This window comes from Coregonus lavaretus (assembly GCF_964263955.1).
Source record: "Coregonus lavaretus genome assembly, chromosome: 20".
Lineage (NCBI taxonomy): Eukaryota > Metazoa > Chordata > Actinopteri > Salmoniformes > Salmonidae > Coregonus > Coregonus lavaretus.
This window is the reverse complement of record NC_140007.1, coordinates 40,462,951-40,484,422: the sequence shown is the minus strand read 5'-3', so window position 1 is coordinate 40,484,422 and position 21,472 is coordinate 40,462,951. Positions and strand designations below refer to the sequence as shown.

Sequence of the window (21,472 nt, the reverse complement as noted above, 5' to 3'; positions counted from 1 at the left end):
GTATAAACCATTTCAAATTACTTATATTAGGCAACCAAACGCCACAATTGTCTTGTTTTTTTAATTTACAGGTAGTCAAGGGCATACTCCAACCCTCAGACATAATTTACAAATGAAGCATTTGTGTTTAGTGAGTCCGCCAGATCAGATGAAGTAGGGATGATCAGGGATGTTCTCTTGATAAGTGTGTGAATTGGATCATTTTCCTGTCCTGTTAAGCATTCAAAATGTAACGAGTACTTTTGGGTGTCAGGGAAAATGTATGGAGTAAAAAGTACATTATTTTCTTTAGGAATGTAGTGTAGTAAAAGTAAAAGTAGTCAAAAAAATAAATAGTAAAGTACAGATACCCAAAAAAAACTACTTAAGTAGTACTTTCAAGTATTTTTACTTAGGTGCTTTACACCGCTGGTTTTGAAGTTGGTTTAATAATACTTTCCTGTAGATATTTTGTCTCAAATTTCGACCAGCTGAAGGACCAACCACAAGGACAATCAGCAGAGTAAATTCAAATATAATTTTATTCAACTATCGTGACAAGGGACATAGCTTTTTTTGTGTTTGTAAATGTGAATGGCTATGCCGTACACATTGTAAAACATTGCCACTTCGGGACTAGCTACCCCCCTGCATATGCTACATACATCAGTGTTAGAGGGATTAGCCTCGGCTTTCAGGCCTCGCTCACCTTGTTTCATCCCGAAGGTGAGGTGAATTTACTTGAGGGATTTACAAGGTGAGGTGAACTTACTTGAGGGATTTACAATATTGAATTGCGAGAGAGACCTTTCTGAAGGCCTATAGATATAGTAGTTGGTTCATGCCACAACCTCTACCTTGGGGTCTGGAACCTAATGGCATGGTGTACTTGTCTTATAAATGCACCGTGAGGTCTGTAGTTAGATCCTAGCTCCTGACTTTCTCATGTCTCAATACAAATGAATTAGTGGCAAGGATTTGGGGGGACTGAATCATCTTCTTGAGCAATCCAGCAAACTTTCTTTAATTTTCCCCTTTCCTTTCAGAATGGCGCCAATTATCTCGTGTGTGTGCGTGCATGTGAGTGAGTGAGAGAATTCCACTACTGGTTGTACAATCAAACTCCAGTCCATGGCGTTTCACTCAGGTATTGCATGTGCTACAGTATGTGTGCTTAGAAGTGTGTCTGTGGATTTCCCTGGATCACTCAATAAGATTTGACCAATCACAGAGGGTTCTTATGACGAACTTCCTGCTTATGTTTTTCTCGTCATTAAACTGTTGGACATTGGGCTTCTTCGACATTGCAGACGACTACGGACTGACTGGTCTACAAATCACCTTGCATCATAAATAACTACTCATTATTATTTGTAGATCAGTCAATCGGCCACCATTTACCCACAATGCATCATTGATTTGATGCTCTCGAACACGGCCATGGACTTTAAAGGCTGAGACGGCTTAAAAGTGCTAACAATTGTTTAAGTATTTGCCTTGAGTACGCAGCTGTCATAAGCCGAATGAAACAGCTAACGTGGAAGCGTAGCCTAGTGTGTAAGTATAGGGGTTGATTTTGTAGTAGTCTGTCTCAAGGACGTAAAACGGGGAAGACAAACTCGAGTAGCGAGCGAGAAGGGGACTCGATTAATTTTTAGCTAACATTACGGATAGTTTAGAGTGGATATCAAGTATGTCTTGACTAGAAAATACTTATAAACATATCCACTGCAGCACACGATTTTCAGGCCTCGTCCAATGGAAGATGGTGTAGCTAGTTCCGTAATCGCTAAACCTCATCTGACAGCTACGGCAAAAGGTGAGACAATTTACCCCACGCCGTATTCTATTTAGTAAAATGATTATGGACGTTCCACTTTGGAATTTGAACAGAATCGTTTGGTTCATCGCTGCGGAACTCTAATGTGAGCGAATGTTTGTCTTGTAATCTGACGTGTGTCCACGTTTACTACTTCAGTTTTTCTCTGTTTTCAACAGCGGGATATTTTCTCGATTGAAGGGAATATATGGGATCGCAAGGTAACTATCTAATAAATCATATTTATATACACTTGTTTCATATGACTGTCAGAGGTAAAATGTAGCCAACAGCCAAACGTGTTGATAGATAAGAGTATCGGATTGAGCTAGTCACGGTTTCCGTTGTTTACCCAGTCTGTGTTTCAGAACAGCGGATACGTTCCTTTCAGCAGTGCCGCGATTACTACTGTCTGCCAGCCTGTTGTAGCTTTGATGTGTCCTGCGACAACTGACACCAAACACACACTCTTTAGCAGAATGATAACACTCTCCATATGGAAACAAACACGTTAGCTACACAGTTGTTACTTTGTAACGGTTTGCGACTAGCGATATTCCAACGTTCTAACAGGTCTGTTGCCTAGCCGTGCATGAACCTTGCAAAGATATTTATAACTAACCCAATATAGTTTGTGTGTTATTTACAGTGGGAGCAAATGAAGTATAGTGGCCAGAACAAGCAAGGAGGTGTGCAAAGCTTAAATAAAGGTTAAATAAAAAAAAGCCAAGCAGGAGTTAGCGAGATCCTATTGGTGCATTGTAGCATGTGTTTGCATATTTCCGTTAGGACCTTGCACTCCTTCTAAACAATGCCATTTTTTAAAACTTTGGCAAAGCGCGAAGTCTATAAAACAGTGCACTGTGTTGGTAACATATTCTAGTTTTGGGAACAGAAATTGATTGAGATTAGATGTTTCATAGATGAGAAAATGTGCAGAATGTTGGCCCATTTTCACCTAGTTCCATCCTCTCCCACTACCCGCGACTGGACTTCCTCTCACTACCATATTTGGTAGTGAGAAAACGTTCTAAATGGATGCTTCAGCTTTATAGCCCCTGTGACGTATCTGGATTTTCCCTTCTGTCTGTGGAATTGTCAGTTTTTCGCCGCACATCCCGGCTTCTATGTACCAGACCTCCTTACTAGCTAGCGGGGGCAACACCGATAGACAGTGTCCTTCGCTCCCGCCTGCCGAACCCCTAATGTCCTGGAGCGCCCCACCCTCCTGCCTGTCCTAGCTTAAAAATGAAGTATAAAGAGGGGTTCCTACAAAAACAGGAATTCCCACATGCTGGAACGCCCCCAATTGCACCCTTCTCCATGCATCATAGGTCGAATAGCAGCGAGGTACCAGCAGAAATAAGTGATTCTATCAGATAACAGTTCCGAGAACATCCACAATTCAATGTTTTGACCTGGCTGCATGCTTAATTTTTGCTCTAACAGTCCATATATGCGCACTGATTGGAAGTTGCATACAGGCAATGCGTGGGGTTCTCATATCTCATTACTTTGTCATGATTTCACGATTGTCGTAGTAGGCTAGTAAGCTCACACTGTATTGCATTGTTACACTGATATGGCTCAGATTTAGGTAAAGAGTAGGGGGAGTCAATTACATTATGTCCATTTAAAGTTGATGAACTGAAGTTGGAGTCATTTAGAATATGAGAGTAGCCAAACTCACTGATCCCATTAAAGGATCTTTCTGATGTTGGCTATTTAAGTTCAGTATTTCACTTAACATGTTTTATTTTTGTGAGTGGCTTGCCTTGAACACAAGCCACTGTTGATTATGAGGGGGCTGTATGAAAATGTCTCTCTCTCTCTGTCCTCTGTGTCTCCTATGCAGTTTTTCAACAGAAGATGAAACACATTAGAAACTTTGTTTGAAAGAGAGCAACCCGGCTCTACGTATTTTACTGGTTTGTGACTGACTGACACCGCCCCCGGTTAGAGTGGAATAAAGCAGCCCAAGAGTTGACACACAGGGAATTTGTGTTCACACACAGGAGAAGATGAACATGGGGATGGTTCTGAAAGGTGCAGAGAAAGGAATAATGAATATTCACATACAATGGATAGAGCAGTGAATGGACATGAATGCGCTAGAACCATGTAATTGCATAGAAGTACAATAGCACAATATGAAGGACTCCATATGATAATACACTGCAGCAATAAACAGTAGGTTATTACACAGCAATACTTAATATCAAGGACTGTATCTACTAAGCATATATTACATTGTACAGTGGGCTAATGACTAGCATGTTTGCTAACAAGGAATAAACAATGGCAGTGTAAGAAAGGACTGTGTTTACATGAAGGTAAGTCATCTAAAGCAGAGCTACAATTAAAGGAGACAGCATACATGCATAACATAGTAATTGTTAAATTATGACTACTTATAGACTCACACAAAGCCAAGTTAAACAACAACTACAACTTTGTGTACACTCATCCCATGCACATAATGCCACCCACGATAACACTGTCAGGCTCAGGGTAATATTTATTCCCTTGCGGGAGCGTGTAACGGACCTGTCTGACCAGTGCAAGGCTAGCTATGAGCATCTGACATTAGGAACACCTTTTGCCCTCAAAACAGCCTCAATTTGTCCGGGCATGGACTCTATAAGGTGTCGAAAGCGTTCCACAGGGATGCTGGCCCATGTTGACTCCCAATGCTTCCCACAGTTGTGTCAAGTTGGCTGGATGTGCTTTGGGTGCTGGACCATTCTTGATACACACGGGAAACTGTTGACTGTGAAAAGCCCAGAAGCGTTGCAGTTCTTGACACACTCAAACTGGTGCGCCTGGCACCTACTACCATACCCTGTTCAAAGGCACTTAAATATTTTCTTGCCCATTCACCATCTGAATGGCACACAAACACAATCCATGTCTCAATTGTCTAAAGGCTTAAAAATCAATCTTTAACCTGTCTCCTCCCCTTCATCTACACTGATTTGAAGTGGATTTAACAGGTGACATCAATAGTTTTCACCTGGTCAGTCTGTCATGGAAAGAGCATGTTCCTAATGTTTTGTACACTCAGTCTAAACAACAGACACACACACTGGCAGGGTTGCCAGGTCTAGCTAAAATGTCTAGCCCGTTGACCTCTGACAACCCACTGAAAACTAGCCCAACATTCTTTTCCGCAGCAAGAGAGGCGTTGCCACATTTATCCAATAAACCCTTTTTCCATAACGTTATCGAGTGAATTAAGAAGGAATATCGACTTTAATTTTTTACGACGTAGGCTAAGAAGTAAAATGTGGTTTTCCATCAAAATAATAATTATTGCGAGTTTAAGAATGTCGCAAGAGAAAATATAAATCGCCCTTATTAAACTCTCCAGATCATTGTCCATCAATGGATGTCGATTTAACTTGTTTAGACTGCTATTGTAACAGTGTTGCTTCCGTCCCTCTCCTCGCCCCTACCTGGGCTTGAACCAGGGACCCTCTGCACACATCGACAACAGTCACCCTCGAAGCATCATTACCCATCGCTCCACAAAAGCCGCAGTCCTTGCAGAGCAAGGGAAACAACTACTTCAAGGTCTCAAAGCGAGTGAATTCACCGATTGAAACGCTACTAGTGCGCACCGCTAACTAGCTAGCCATTTCACACCGGTTACACTATGATTAAGCAATAAGGCCAGAGGAGGTGTGGTATATGGCTAATATACCACATCTAAGGGCTGTTCTTAGGACATAGCTGTGGTATATTGGCCATACAGTGCTGTGCAAAAGTATTTGCCCCCTTTCTAAGTTTCTCTACTTTTGCATATTGGTGATACTGAATGTTATCAGATCTTCAACCAAAACCTAATATTAGATAAAGGGAACATAAGTGAACAAATAGCACAACAATTACATATTTATTTCATTTATTTCATAAACAAAGTTATGCAACACCCAATTCCCCTGTGTGAAAAAGTAATTGCCCCCTTACACTCAATAACTGGTTGTGCCACCTTTAGCTGCAATGACTCCAACCAAATGCTTTCTGTAGTTGTTGATCAGTCTCTCACGTCGCTGTGGAGGAATTTTGGACCACTCTTCCATGCAGAACTGCTTTAACTCAGTGACGTGTGGGTTTTCAAGCATGAACTGCTCGTTTCAAGTCCTGCCACAACATCTCAATTGGGATTAGGTCTGGACTTTGACTAGGCCATTCCAAAACTTCCAATTTGTTGCTTTTGAACCATTTTCATGTAGACTTGATTGTATGTTTTGGATCATTGTCTTGCTGCATGACCCAGCTGCGCTTCAGCTTCAGCTCACAGACGGATGGTCTGACATTCTCCTGTAGAATTCTCTGAGACAGAGCAGAATTCATGGTTTCTTCTATTAAGGCAAGTCGTCCAGGTCCTGAGGCAGCAAAGCATCCCCAAACCATTACCACCATGCTTGACCTTTGGTATGATGTTCTTACTGTGGAATGCAGTGTTTGGTTTTCGCCAGGCATTACTGGGATCCATCTCGTCCAAAAAGTTGACTCAAGTTTGCCAAAAAGCACCTGGATGATCATCAAGACTCTTGGAAGAACGTTCTATGGAAAGATGAAAGTATAACTTTTTGGACGACATGGTTCCAGTAATGCCTGGCGAAAACCAAACTCTGCATTCCACAGTAAGAACATCATACCAAAGGTCAAGCATGGTGGTGATGGTTTGGGGATGCTTTGCTGCCTCAGGACCTGGACGACTTGCCTTAATAGAAGAAACCATGAATTCTGCTCTGTCTCAGAGAATTCTACAGGAGAATGTCAGACCATCCGTCTGTGAGCTGAAGCTGAAGCGCAGCTGGGTCATGCAGCAAGACAGGGATCCAAAACACACAATCAAGTCTACATGAAAATGTTTCAAAAGCAACAAATTGGAAGTTTTGGAATGGCCTAGTCAAAGTCCAGACCTAATCCCAATTGAGATGTTGTGGCAGGACTTGAAATGACCAGTTCATGCTTGAAAACCCACACGTCACTGAGTTAAAGCAGTTCTGCATGGAAGAGTGGGCCAAAATTCCTCCACAGCGACGTGAGAGACTGATCAACAACTACAGAAAGCATTTGGTTGGAGTCATTGCAGCTAAAGGTGGCACAACCAGTTATTGAGTGTAAGGGGGCAATTACTTTTTCACACAGGGGAATTGGGTGTTGCATAACTTTGTTTATGAAATAAATGAAATAAATATGTAATTGTTGTGCTATTTGTTCACTTATGTTCCCTTTATCTAATATTAGGTTTTGGTTGAAGATCTGATAACATTCAGTATCACAAATATGCAAAAGTAGAGAAAATTAGAAAGGGGGCAAATACAGCACTGTATACCACAAACCCCTGAGGTACCTTATTGCTACTATAAACTGGTAACCAACGTAATTAGAACATTAAAAAGTACCTTTTTGTCATTCCCGTGGTACACGTCTGATATACCATGGCTTTCAACCAATCAGCATTCAGGGCTCAAACCACCCAGTTTATAATTGTAAATAAATCCTGTTTGCACATGTGCATAACTATAGATAAATCCCACAGGAGAGTGTGAGTGATGCAAGTTGGACAGAGGATCTCAATCTCTTTGCAAGAAACACTTGGAAGAACATTAAAAAACAAATGTTAGGCTATTTTTCTGGCAATTGTGCCGTTACGTGCTAGATGTTGAGACTACAAACCGTTATAAATGGCATATTTGCGAGATTTACTTGTTATTTCAATAGACATAGGCTACTGACTAAAATCTGGGTTTATAATTGCAATTCAATTTTGCCATGGTTTACTGAGCAAGATGCAGGTAGCCTATAGCCCCTGATATGCCAACATCTCATTTCAGGGAAAAGTCCACAATGAAACTGACATTAAATGTGGAGAAGTATACATTTGCAATAGAGCTGTGACCATGATCACAATTAATAACTTCTAATTTAATTAACTAAACATGGCCACATACATGTTATTCAATCGTTGCACCCACACTGCTCGTGCCCTTTAACTAGCGTCTGCGTGGCCAGGCGCTAAAATAGAAATCGGTTCTAATTGTGACGCTCAACGCGCTGCAAGTCCTGCCTCTCCCCATTTGGTTTTTAGGAGCATATACCCACGTGGGTGATTGAAAGATGAACTGAGGTCCACACTCCAGTCCAGTTGGTGGTGGTAATGCATCTTAAAGTTGGTTGCCAACCGACATATAAAGTCCAAAGAAGGAGAAGCCTGAAGGAAGCCTGAACTTGGTGTACCATTTTATCTGTGGATTAATTGTTGGAGTAGAGGACCTTGTTCATTTCAGGTAAAATAACAACCCAATGTTTATATCCCAGGACAAATTAGCTAGCAACAGCAAGCTAGCTAGCTAAATTGCCATAAATGTTTAATGATTTTCGACCTGTCCCCAAGTTAATATAGTTGGTTCAGAGTTCGTTTTGATATTTCAACCTGCGTGTCCTGATCTTGTCTGCTGTGGGAGGAGAAAAGTCGGCATTAGAATGCAGTTAAATTTATCTAAAGAGCTCTTGTGTGCCTAAAGTCGTTTTCCAATGCTTTGTCGCCATTATATCAGTTATATCGCGTTAATATGTTTGATGGAAAAGGGGTGTCTCCATAATGACCAATCTAAATAGCCTAACTACAACTGGTCAACAGTTGTCATGAAGTGCGCGAATGCTCCTCTTGACTCAGCTGCCTCTGCTGCAGCAGTCTCTCAACGCACACACACCCCTATGGCTCTCCCCCTCTCCACCACTCACTCACTCACTCACTCACTCACTCACTCACTCACTCACTCACTCAGTAACAGCCTGCTCACTAGCTGATAGTCAGCAGCAGGTCACAGATATCTATACATATACACACACACACCCACCCAGTACCAGTCAACAGTTTGGAAACGCCTACTCATTCAAGGGTTTTTCTTTATTTTTTTTTCTATTTTCTACATTGTAGAATAATAGTGAAGACATCAAAACTATGAAATAACTCATGGAATCATGTAGTAACCAAAAAAGTGTTAAACAAAGCAAAATATATTTTATATTTGAGATTCTTCAAGTAGCCACCCTTTGCCTTAATGACAGCTTTGCACACTCTTGGCATTCTCTCAACCAGCATCATGAATACATTTTTTTTACATTTACGTCATTTAGCAGACGCTCTTATCCAGAGCGACTTACAGTTAGTGAGTGCATACATTTTATTTTTTTATACTGGAATCGAACCCACAACCTTGAAGTTGCAAACACCATGCTCTACCAACTGAGCTACATCCCTGCCGGCCATTCCCTCCCCTACCCTGGACGACGCTGGGCCAATTGTGCGCCGCCCCATGGGTCTCCCGGTCGCGGCCGGCTATGACAGAGCCTGGATTCGAACCACTGCGCCACTCGGGAGGATGAGGTAGTCACCTGGAATGCATTTCAATTAACAGGTGTGCCTTGTTAAAAGTTAATTTGTGGAATTTCTTTCCTTAATGCATTTGAGCCAACAGTTGTGTTGTGACAAGGTAGGGGTGGTATACAGAAGATAGCCCTATTTGGTAAAAAACCAAGTCCATATTATGGCAAGAACAGCGCAAATATGCAAAGAGAAAAGACAGTCCATCATTACTTTAAGACATGAAGGTCAGTCAATCCAGAAAATTTCAAGAACTTTGAAAGTTTCTTCAAGTGCAGTCGCAAAAACCATCAAGCGCTATGATGAAACTGGCTCTCGTGAGGACCGCCACAGGAAAGGAAGACCCAGAGTTACCTCTTCTGTAGAGGATAAGTTCATTAGAGTTACCAGCCTCAGAAACCGGCAATTGATTGCAGCCCAAATATATGCTTCACATAGTTCAAGTAACAGACACATCTCAACATCAACTGTTCAGAGGAGACTGCGTGAATCAGGCCTTCATGGTAGAATTGCTGCAAAGAAACCACTACTAAAGGACACCAATAAGAAGAAGAGACCTGCTTGGGCCAAGAAACACGAGCAATGGACATTAGACCGGTGGAAATCTGTCCTTTGGTCTGATGAGTCCAAATTTGAGATTTCTGGTTCCAACCGCCGTGTCTTTGTGAGACACAGAGTAAGTGAACGGATGATCTCTGCACCGTGAAGCTTGGAGGTGTGATGGTGTGGGGGTGCTTTGCTGGTAACACTGTCAGTGATTTATTTAGAATTCAAGGCACGCTTAACCAGCATGGCTACCACAGCATTCTGCAGCGATACGCCATCCCATCTGGTTTGTGCTTAATGGGACTATCATTTGTTTTTCAACAGGACAATGACCCAAAACATACCTCCAGGCTGTGTAAGGGCTATTTGACCAAGAAGGAGAGTGATGGAGTGCTGCATCAGATGACCTGGCCTCCACAATCCCCCACCCTCAACCCAATTGAGATGGTTTGGGATGAGTCGGACCGCAGAGTGAAGGAAAAGCAGCCAACAAGTGCTCAGCATATGTGGGAACTCCTTCAAGACTGTTGGAAAAGCATTCCAGGTGACTACCTCATGAAGCTGGTTGAGAGAATGCCAAGACTGTGCAAAGCTGTCATCAAGGCAAAGGGTGGCTACTTTGAAGAATCTGAAATATAAAATATATTTTTATTTGGTTAACACTTTTTTGGTTACTACATGATTCCATATGTGTTATTTCATAGTTTTGATGTCTTTACTATTATTTTACAATGTAAAAATAAAGAAAAACCCCTGAATGAGTAGGTGTGTCCAAACTTTTGACTGGGTAGGTATGTATGTATGTATGTATGTATGTATGTATGTACAGTTGAAGTCGGAAGTTTACATACACTTAGGTTGGAGTCATTAAAACTCGTTTTTCAACCACTCCACAAATTTCTTGTTAACAAACTATAGTTTTGGCAAGTCGGTTAGGACATCTACTTTGCATGACACAAGTAATTTTTCCAACAATTGTTTACAGACAGATTATTTCACTTATAATTCACTGTATCACAACTCCAGTGGGACAGAAGTTTACATACACTAAGTTGACTGTGCCTTTAAACAGCTTGGAAAATTCCAGAAAATGATGTCATGCTTTAGAAGCTTCTGATAGGCTAATTGACATCATTTGAGTCAATTGGAGGTGTACCTGTGGATGTATTTCAAGGCCTACCTTCAAACTCTGTGCCTCTTTGCTTGACATCATGGAAAAATCAAAACAAATCAGCCAAGACATCAGAAAACAAATTGTAGACCTCCACAAGTCTGGTTCATCCTTGGGAGCAATTTCCAAACGCCTGAAGATACCACGTTCATCTGTACAAACAATAGTACGCAAGTATAATCACCATGGGACCGCGCAGCCATCATACCGCTCAGGAAGGAGATTTGTTCTGTCTCCTAGAGATGAATGTACTTTGGTGCGAAAAGTGCAAATCAATCCCAGAACAACAGCAAAGGACCCTGTGAAAATGCTGGAGGAAACAGGTACAAAAGTATCTATATCCACAGTTAAACGAGTCCTATATCAACATAACCTGAAATGCTGCTCAGCAAGGAAGAAGTCACTGCTACAAAACCGCCATAAAAAAGCCAGACTACTGTTTGCAACTGCACATGGGGACAAAGATAGTACTTCTTGGAGAAATGTCCTCTGGTCTGATGAAACAAAAATAGAACTGTTTGGCCATAATGACCATCGTTATGTTTGGAGGAAAAAGGGGGTAGCTTGCAAGCCGAAGAACACCATCCCAACCGTGAAGCACGGGGGTGGCAGCATCATGCTGTGGGGGTGCTTTGCTGCAGGAGGGACTGGTGCACTTCACAAAATAGATGGCATCATGAGGAAGGAAAATTATGTGGATATATTGAAGCAACATCTCAAGACATCAGTCAGGAAGTTAAAGCTTGGTCGCAAATGGATCTTCCAAATGGACAATGACCCCAAGCATACTTCCAAAGTTGTGGCAAAATGGCTTGAGGACGACAGTTGAGGTATTGAAGTGGCCATCACAAATCTCTGACCTCAATCCTATAGAAAATGTGTGGGCAGAATTGAAAAGGCGTGTGCGAGCAAGGAGGCCTACAAACCTGACTCAGTTACACCAGCTCTGTCAGGAGGAATGGGCCAAAATTCACCCAACTTATTGTGGGAAGCTTGTGGAAGGCTACCCGAAACGTTTGACCCAAGTTAAACAATTGTAAAGGCAATGCTGCCAAATACTAATTGAGTGTATGTAAACTTCTGACCCACTGGGAATCTGATGAAAGAAATAAAAGCTGAAATAAATCATTCTCTCTACTATTATTCTGACGTTTCACATTCTTGAAATAGTGGTGATCCTAACTGACCTAAGACAGGGAATTCTTATAGTATTAAATGTCAGGAATAGTGAAAAACTGAGTTTAAATGTATTTGGCCAAGGTGTATGTAAACTTCCGACTTCAACATGTATGTATGTATGTATGCATGCCTTGGCGGTGCAATTTAGAAGTAGCCCAAAAACCCGCGACCAATACAGTGAGGGGAAAAAAGTATTTGATCCCCTGCTGATTTTGTACATTTGCCCACAGACAAAGAAATGATCAGTCTATAATTTTAATGGTAGGTTTATTTGAACAGTGAGAGACAGAATAACAACAACAAAATCCAGAAAAAACGCATGTCAGAAATGTTATAAATTGATTTGCATTTTAATGAGGGAAATAAGTATTTGACCCCTCTGCAAAACATGACTTAGTACTTGGTGGCAAAACCCTTGTTGGCAATCACAGAGGTCAGACGTTTCTTGTAGTTGGCCACCAGGTTTGCACACATCTCAGGAGGGATTTTGTTCCACTCCTCTTTGCAGATCTTCTCCAAGTCATTAAGGTTTCGAGGCTGACGTTTGGCAACTCGAACCTTCAGCTCCCTCCACAGATTTTCTATGGGATTAAGGTCTGGAGACTGGCTAGGCCACTCCAGGACCTTAATGTGCTTCTTCTTGAGCCAATCCTTTGTTGCCTTGGCCGTGTGTTTTGGGTCATGGTCATGCTGGAATACCCATCCACGACCCATTTTCAATGCCCTGGCTGAGGGAAGGAGGTTCTCACCCAAGATTTGACGGTACATGGCCCCGTCCATCGTCCCTTTGATGCGGTGAAGTTGTCCTGTCCCCTTAGCAGAAAAACACCCCCAAAGCATAATGTTTCCACCTCCATGTTTGACGGTGGGGATGGTGTTAAATTATAATTATTATATGCCATTTAGCAGACGTTTTTATCCAAAGCGACTTACAGTCATGTGCGCATACATTTTTACGTATGGGTGGTCCTGGGGATCGAACCCACTACCCTGGCGTTACAAGCGCCATGCTCTACCAATTGAGCTACAGAGGACCACATAGGCAGCATTCCTCCTCCTCCAAACACGGCGAGTTGAGTTGATGCCAAAGAGCTCGATTTTGGTCTCATCTGACCACAACACTTTCACCCAGTTCTCCTCTGAATCATTCAGATGTTCATTGGCAAACTTCAGATGGGCCTGTATATGTGCTTTCTTGAGCAGGGGGACCTTGCGGGTGCTGCAGGATTTCAGTCCTTCACGGCGTAGTGTGTTACCAATTGTTTTCTTGGTGATTATGGTCCCAGCTGCCTTGAGATCATGATCATTGCAACTCCACGAGGTGAGATCTTGCATGGAGCCCCAGGCCGAGGGAGATTGACAGGTCTTTTGTGTTTCTTCCATTTGCGAATAATCGCACCAACTGTTGTCACCTTCTCACCAAGCTACTTGTCGATGGTCTTGTAGCCCATTCCAGCCTTGTGTAGGTCTACAATCTTGTCCCTGACATCCTTGGAGAGCTCTTTGGTCTTGGCCATGGTGGAGAGTTTGGAATCTGATTGATTGATTGCTTCTGTGGACAGGTGTCTTTATACAGGTAACAAGCTGAGATTAGGAGCACTCCCTTTAAGAGTGTGCTCCTAATCTCAGCTCGTTACCTGTATAAAAGACACCTGGGAGCCAGAAATCTTTCTGATTGAGAGGGGGTCAAATACTTATTTCCCTCATTAAAATGCAAATCAATTTATAACATTTTTGACATGTGTTTTTCAGGATTTTTTTGTTATTCTGTCTCTCACTGTTCAAATAAACCTAGCATTAAAATTATAGACTGATCATTTCTTTGTCAGTGGGCAAACGTACAAAATCAGCAGGGGATCAAATACTTTTTTCCCTCACTGTACATTTTCACCCGCGACATCGTTTTCAAAGTAGCCCAATTTGCAGCGAACATGGCAACACTGCACGCTGGAACTTAGTCCCACAGCGTCCTCGGCAGGGGGATTCTGTAACATTGTTTATCATGCAAATGTTAACAATTGCAATCGCTGCATTATGTGACATGTTAGTCTCTCTGTGTTTCCTGTACATTTTCCTCCCGGTGCAATAAGTTTAGCATGACACATTTTCCTTTGATGTGGGGCTTGAATACGTGTCTAATGGTTTCTCTTGTGTTTCCCTATTCAGTTTCATCGGATGAGATGAGTGGGGGGCAGGGTGGTGACGAGGTGCTGGTGTCCCAGGCGGTGTGGGACTACCTGGCCGCCGCCGGCCAGCCCTGGCTCATAGACTTTCAGGACAAGCAGGGCTTGAGTGCCGGCATCATCCGCCGAGGGGAGCGGGGAGGCTGCTGCGCGGTGCGGCTACGGCCCGTAGAGGGATCCCGTTCTGGGGGAGGACCCAGGATGATGGACGAAGGACCAATCTCCAACGAGACCCGCAAGGCCTTCATAGACTTATGCCGCTGCGCCCGGAAAGAGATGAGCAAACAGGAGACGGGTCCTAAGCGGAAGAGGTCCCTGCTGCCCTGTGTTGGGGTGGGGGTCCTGGAGGGGGATGGAGAGGGCAGCCTGCTACCACCTCAGCCTCCCCAGCCTAGACGCTCTCAGAGGCAGCAACAGAGGTATAAGAAGCCAGTGGAGGATGAGGCCTGTATGGTCCTCTCCAACTCCATGAACTCCATGTCCCACAATGCATCAGGACAAAGGAAGCAGGACAACATGGAGGTCAGCTGCAGTATGATGGCCTCCTCTCATAACCACTCCCACAGTGAAGCAGATGACTACACCTCATGCTCCATCTGCATGGGCGACATGGTGGAGAGGACGACGCTGGAGAGGTATAGCTACTTATTTAACTTTTTGTGTTCAGTAATTCTCAAGGTTTTTACAAACGATGAAATGTGTCAGCCTTCATTGCTATTGATGATATGTAATGTTTTCAAAATGATATGTGAAAGTGTTTTCTGTGTCTCTCTCTTTCACTCCCTCCCCCCCCAGGTGTGGCCACGCATTCTGCCGGTTGTGTCTGGACCAGGCCTTCAAGGTGAAGAGAGCGTGTCCTGTGTGTCGTCAGGTGTACGGCCAGCTCATAGGGAACCAGCCAGCTACCGGGAGTATGATGGTGGATAGAGAGCCAGATCTGGAGTTGCCGGGACACGAGGGCTACGGGTGTATCTGCATCATCTACAGCTTCCCACCTGGTCTACAGGCGGTGAGTGTGTGTATATGACTAAAGACACAAGGAAGGGTATGTATATAAATGGGAACTAGTAAGAAGTTTTGCTCCAGTCCACTTCCATGGTTTTGGTGATGTCCACTTCCAGGGTTTTGGTGACGTCCACTTCCAGGGTTTTGGTGACGTCCACTTCCAGGGTTTTGGTGACGTCCACTTCCAGGGTTTTGGTGACGTCCACTTCCAGGGTTTTGCTATCTCTGACACAGTATTTACATTGCTAACCATCTCTCTTTAGTATACTCTTTAGTGTTTTATGTAACACATTTTTATTTGTGTCGAATACAGCAATGTTTGCAAATCCCAGCTCTCCATTTTTATACTTGGATCTTTCAATGAAACAGTCCGTGCTTGAAGTAATGTTATTGAATGTCTATACCACTTTACTTCATTTTTGTGGATATAATTGTTCCTGTTCTTTTCTAACATTCCTCTGAATTCTGCCTGGGTCCTGCAGCCAGAGCACCCTAACCCGGGCGTGAGGTACCCTGGGACGTACCGCGTGGCTTACCTCCCAGACAGTCCAGAGGGGAACCGGGTCCTGGGCCTGCTCCGCCGGGCCTTCGAACAGCGCCTCATCTTCACCATTGGGACCTCCATGACCACAGGAATGCATAACGTCATTACCTGGAACGACATCCACCACAAGACCTCCATATGGGGCGGAACATACTGGTATGGAAACAGATGTCTTTACTGAAGGCTAATGGAAATTTAAGTATGTTTGTGAGATGTGACAAGTGGTGTTTATATTTTTGTGAAAAAAGCTATCGATGACTGCTTGCAACACACACAGAAGTCAAATAGAATCATATGGCTTTAGTTTGTTCTAATGAGATGTAACAGAAAAATATTTTTTTCAATTTTATATCAATAGAAAGCTATCCATGTTTTGAGCATGTGGTGTGAGGTTAAATTGTGATTACTGTTGTGCATTTGCTCCTAGAAGGCACTATCGCTTTTCCAGCGACTACAGCAACTCTCAATGACCTGCTGATGGTTAATTTCTCCTGACAGCTTTGGCTACCCAGACCCCACTTACCTGGTGAGAGTGACCGAGGAACTCAGAGAGAAAGGCATCACTGCAGACTGAACCTACAGATTCTAGAATGATTCTTCTAGGAACCTCTGGCTGTCCTGTCCTGTCCCGCTGCTGATGGATGCTAGGCTGCAGGCTCCTTGACCTAGACCCAGCAGGGCAGCGGATGAATACGAGATGTGACTGGGCCCCACAGCAGCCACAGGAGTACGGCCCAGTGGAGGCCCACTTTATGGGGGGAATCCTAACTTCCACTTCAGTCGAATGTTCACTTAATCATGCATTGATGTCAATGGGAGACCATTCGACTGAAGTGGAAATGAAAATGTGTCTAAAGTGGAATTTAGGCTCCACCCTTATGTTCCTATGTTAGTTATGTATCTTCTGAGTTCAGCTCAACCCAGCAGCACTTTGTGTGGAAGAAAACATTCAAATGAGTGCAGTGCATTCTCTATGTGAGCTGTTTTTGGCTGCACTCATCCGGGTATTTATCATATAGTGATTCATAATGTGGAGGTACATACTACTTAAATATTATTTGGAAACCTATATTAATGCTTATTCCCATGCTGGGACACACGTTCTTTATTTACCTGTTAAAAGCACACATGATTTGTGGTCTGTCCAGTACGTTCATTGAATAATTATATTTTTCTTTATATAATTATGTTAATGATAACCTGTTACTTACACTGTATTAAGACAGTACCCGAGATAGTTGGTGGCAGGCAGAATAGTACTGTCTGCTTCAATAGAAAGCTTCGAAATAAATAATGTAATTTCTCTAAAATGCGTTGCAATCTAAAGCACTCAGGCACTTTGGCAAGGAGGGAGTGAGTCTGTCAGTTGTTCAGTCAGTATTGGAGGGCGAGTTGTTCTCTGCATAGAATAAGAATGATCCTTTAGAATTAGAATGATCATTCTAATTCTATGGTTCTCTGCTTCCACTTCAGGGAACTGGTCGATGGAAGAGTGCTCTGAGCAAAGCCAGGCAGGCGTTAGTCGTTAGCAGTCGTGAAGCTAATAGCCTGGTAGCTATAAGTTGATGTCAATTTGCTTAGAGCCCTTCATTTCCCTTTTGATCTTCCTCTCCTTTGATTTCTTCTCCTTTTTACTTAAATGGGAAGAATGTTTTCTATTTGATGTCTCTGCTGCACCGTTCGGTTCTAGCTGATGATGCAGGAATGTCCAGATAGACTGACTACTAAGTATGAGGTTCATTGTCATTCCTGACCGTCCCTTGCGCTCTCTCTCCTCTGTTGTTTCTCTACTCTAAGACGTTATCCCTCCCAGGACCAGGGCCTGTATTCACAAAGTGTTTCAGAGCAGGAGTGCTGATTTAGGATCAGTGTGGCCTTTTTAAATCATAATGAATTAGTAGAGACCCTGATCCTAGATCAGCACTCAGACTCTGAGAAGCTTAATGAATAGGAGAGCAGGTTTTGACCTGAGTTCAGTTCAGTTTGATGTCCAGTCAGTCAGTCAGCCAGTCAGCACTCCTCATTTTCTAATGACCAGATTTACTTGATGATGTCAAAGGAGAAGGGCGTGATGTCGAACCACTTAAACCAAATCAAATGCACAATAGGGCTGTATAATTATTACCTCTGCCCCTGGCTGTGTCTAAAATGGCACCCTATTCCCTATATAGTGCAAAAGTGCCCATAGTGCACTATATAGGAGCCATAGGACTCTGGTCCAATGTAGTGTAGGGAATAGGGTGCCATTTTGGACGCAAGCCCTCTCTTACCAGGAGACGTTGTTTGATGATTGTCTCATAAATAATGAGGTATCTATCTGCTGTAATTCACATTTGTCTTCTAAAGGAATAATCTAGGATGAACAAAATAGGTACCCGTAATATGAAAATGTTGAGGACAATCCTGAAGTCCCTTATAGCGGTATTGTCGGTGATGTATTTAGTTCCCTTGTTTTGATACTTTTATCTAATTGTCTATTCAAGTTTGAAGGCAGTGGATCATGTTGATATTAATTCATGATAAGTATGTCTTTAGTAGACTGTCAAATTGTTATTTGGAGGGTCTATATATATATATGTATTATTATATATATATATATAATATGTATACTGATGTGTATCTGCATGAGTTTTTCAGTTATAAACAGTCAATGTAGTCCAACAACGTAGCCTCACTCATAAATGATCAAGCTGTGTGTGAAAGAGTCATTTTGCAAAGTGATCTTTTGATGAGAAGAATATGCATATAGGTAGTCTAGCGCAGGGCTCTCTAACCCTGTTCCTGGAGAGCTACCCTCCTGTAGGTTGTAACTAACCTGATTCAGCTTATCAACTGGCTAATTATTAGAATCCGGTGTGCTAGATTAGGGTTGGCGTGAACCTACAGAACGGTAGCTCTCCAGGAACGGTGTTTGAGAGCCCTGGTCTGGTGACTGTAGTCTGTGTGAACGTCTCCTATGAATTTGTTTGCAGTCAGATGTGAAAGAATATACTATGCCCATACATTCATTAAAAATCCCTTTCCTTGGCTGTATCCCAAATGGCACCCTATTCCCTATAGAGTGCGCTATAGGGCTCTGGTCAAAACTAGTGCACTATATAGAGAATAGGGTGGTCATAAGTACACTATTTAGGAAATAGTGTGCCATTTGGGACGTAGACCTTTTTTCCCATCACCTCTGTTTTGTATTTTTCGTTTAGGGACCAACTGAAATATCTTTGGGAGACATGAATAGTAGTTTAAAATCAAGCTACCGTGCAAATATTTCTATGCAGTAAACTAAGTGAACTGGGTGTTGGGGTACAGGGGAATAAATAAATACTGAAAAGAATTTCACATTGCAAATTGATTGTTAAAACGAAAGTTCAAGTTTTGCTTTTCTAATTGTGTTGATTCGTATTTTATGAGTCTGTTGATATTCAAAAATAATGAGGTTTACATTTTAATACTTGAATAAAGGTTGTGTTCTGTTGGTGGTATTCATTGTGTATTATTTATTACTATGTAAATAGCATCACATTGTAAAGATATTACATTTATGATCATGTTTTTCACCCCATTATACAGCTAAAGTTATAGCAAGACTATTTTATTTGTGTTTCATTGTAGCATGCTTGTACAGTAGGCCTAGGAGCAACGGGTGACAGTGCATACGGAAAGTATTCAGACCCCTTGCCATTTTGTTACATTACAGCCTTATTCTAAAATGGATGAAATTGTATTTTTTCCCTCATCAATCTACACACAATACCCCATAATGACAAAGCAAAAACTGGTTTAGAAAATTTAGAAAATATATAAAAAATACAAAACTGAAATATCACAAAGTATTCAGACCCTTTACTCAGTACTTTGTTGAAGCACCTTTGGCAGTGATTACAGCCTCAAGTCTTCTTGGGTATGACGCTACAAGCTTGGCACAACTGTATTTGGGGAGTTTCTCCCATTCTTCTCTGCAGATCCTTTCAAACTCTGTCAGGTTGGATGGGGAGCGTTGCTGCACAGCTATTTTCAGGTCTTTCCAGAGATGTTCGATCGGGTTCAAGTTCGGGCTCTGGCTGGGCCACTCAAGGACATTCAGAGACTTGTCCCAAGTCACTCCTGCGTTGTCTTGGCTGTGTGCTTAGAGTCGTTGTCCTGTTGGAAGGTGAACCTTCGCCCCAGTCTGAGGTCCTGAGCGCTCTGGAGCAGATTTTCATCAAGGATCTTTCTGTACTTTGCTCCGTTCATCTTTCCCTCGAGCCTGACTAGTCTCCCAGTTCCTGCTGCTGAAAAACATCCCCACAGCATGATGCTGTCACCACCATGCTTCACCGTAGGGATGGTGCCAGGTTTCCTCCAGACGTGACGCTTGGCATTCAGGCCAAAGAGTTTTTAATCTTGGTTTCATCAGACCAGAGAATCTTGTTTCTCATGGTCTGAGAGTCTTTAGGTGCCTTTTGGCAAACTCCAAGCGGCCTGTCATGTGCCTTTTACTGAGGAATGGCTTCCGTCTGGCCCCTCTACCATAAAGGCCTGATTGGTGGAGTGCTGCAGAGATGGTTGTCCTTCTGAAAGGTTCTCCCATCTTCACAGAGGCACTCTGGAGCCCTTTCAGAGTGACCATCGGGTTCTTGGTCACCTCCCTGACCAAGGCCCTTCTCCCCCGATTGCTCAGTTTGGTCAGGCGGCCAGCTCTAGGAAGAGTCTTGGTGGTTCTAAACTTCTTCCATTTAAGAATGATGGAGGCCACTGTGTTCTTGGGGACCTTCAATAATGCAGAAATTTTTTGGTACCCTTCCCCAGATCTGTGCCTCAACACAATCCTGTCTCGGAGCTCTACGGACAATTCCTTTGACCTCATGGCTTGGTTTTTGCTCTGACATGCACTGTCAACTGTGGGACCTTATAAAGACAGGTGTGTGTCTTTCCAAATCATGTCCAATCAATTGAATGTACCACAGGTGGACTCCAATCAAGTTGACAAACATCTCAAGGATGACCAATGGAAACAGGACGCACCTGAGCTCAATTTCGAGTCTCATAGCAAAGGCTCTGAATACTTATGTAAAAAAGATAATTATGTTTTGTAATTTTAATACATATGCAAAAGTGTATTAAAACCTGTTTTCACTTAGTCATTATGTAGTATTGTGTGTAGATTGCTGAGGATTTTTATTTATTTAATCCATTTTAGATTAAGGCTGTAATGTAACAAAATGAGGAAAAAGTCAAGGGGTCTGAATACTTTCCGAAGGCAACGTGTGTGTGTGTATATATATATATATATACTAATTCATCTAAAGTATATGACTGTTTATTGAGCAGTCAATAAAATCTGTTAATTAATTGTTTCAATGTACAGAATGTCCTTGTTGGGTATGACAGAATCCATACCTCCATGCCATTCTCCTACCCCACCAGAGGGCGATACTCTCCTCCAAAACAACAGGAGCGTGCTTGGTATGCAGCTTCACCAGCGCCAAACCCACTCTCTACAACACTATACAACAGTGCCCCCCCCCCCACACCCCAGTCTCCATAGCCCAAAGTGATGGAGAAGAGCACAGCATCTGCCATAGAGAGTATTGTATGAGTCATGGGTTTCTATGTGGCTCAGGGCAGCGTTAGCATTAGCATCTGTATTATGAGACCAACACAGAGA

The 21,472-nt window shown here is 42.7% G+C and overlaps 1 protein-coding gene across 4 annotated transcripts; it reads left to right on the top strand.

Moving 5' to 3' along the window:
• The first annotated feature begins 1,310 nt into the window (after window positions 1-1,310).
• LOC311147729 (putative E3 ubiquitin-protein ligase DTX3) lies at window positions 1,311-19,300 on the top strand. Of its 4 annotated transcripts, none has more exons than XM_084184492.1 (7): window positions 1,311-1,798; window positions 1,978-2,019; window positions 3,654-3,844; window positions 14,263-14,914; window positions 15,075-15,288; window positions 15,767-15,984; window positions 16,327-19,300. In XM_084184492.1, exons 3-7 carry the CDS (start codon window positions 3,820-3,822, stop codon window positions 16,400-16,402), a joined length of 1,185 nt encoding a protein of 394 aa, XP_084040618.1. In that variant the 5' UTR covers window positions 1,311-1,798; window positions 1,978-2,019; window positions 3,654-3,819; the 3' UTR covers window positions 16,403-19,300. The 4 variants fall into 4 exon arrangements, with proteins under 4 accessions (XP_084040618.1, XP_084040620.1, XP_084040619.1 ...); XM_084184494.1 differs by having other exon boundaries at window positions 3,654-4,131; XM_084184493.1 differs by lacking the exon at window positions 3,654-3,844.
• Window positions 19,301-21,472: the final 2,172 nt, after the last annotated feature.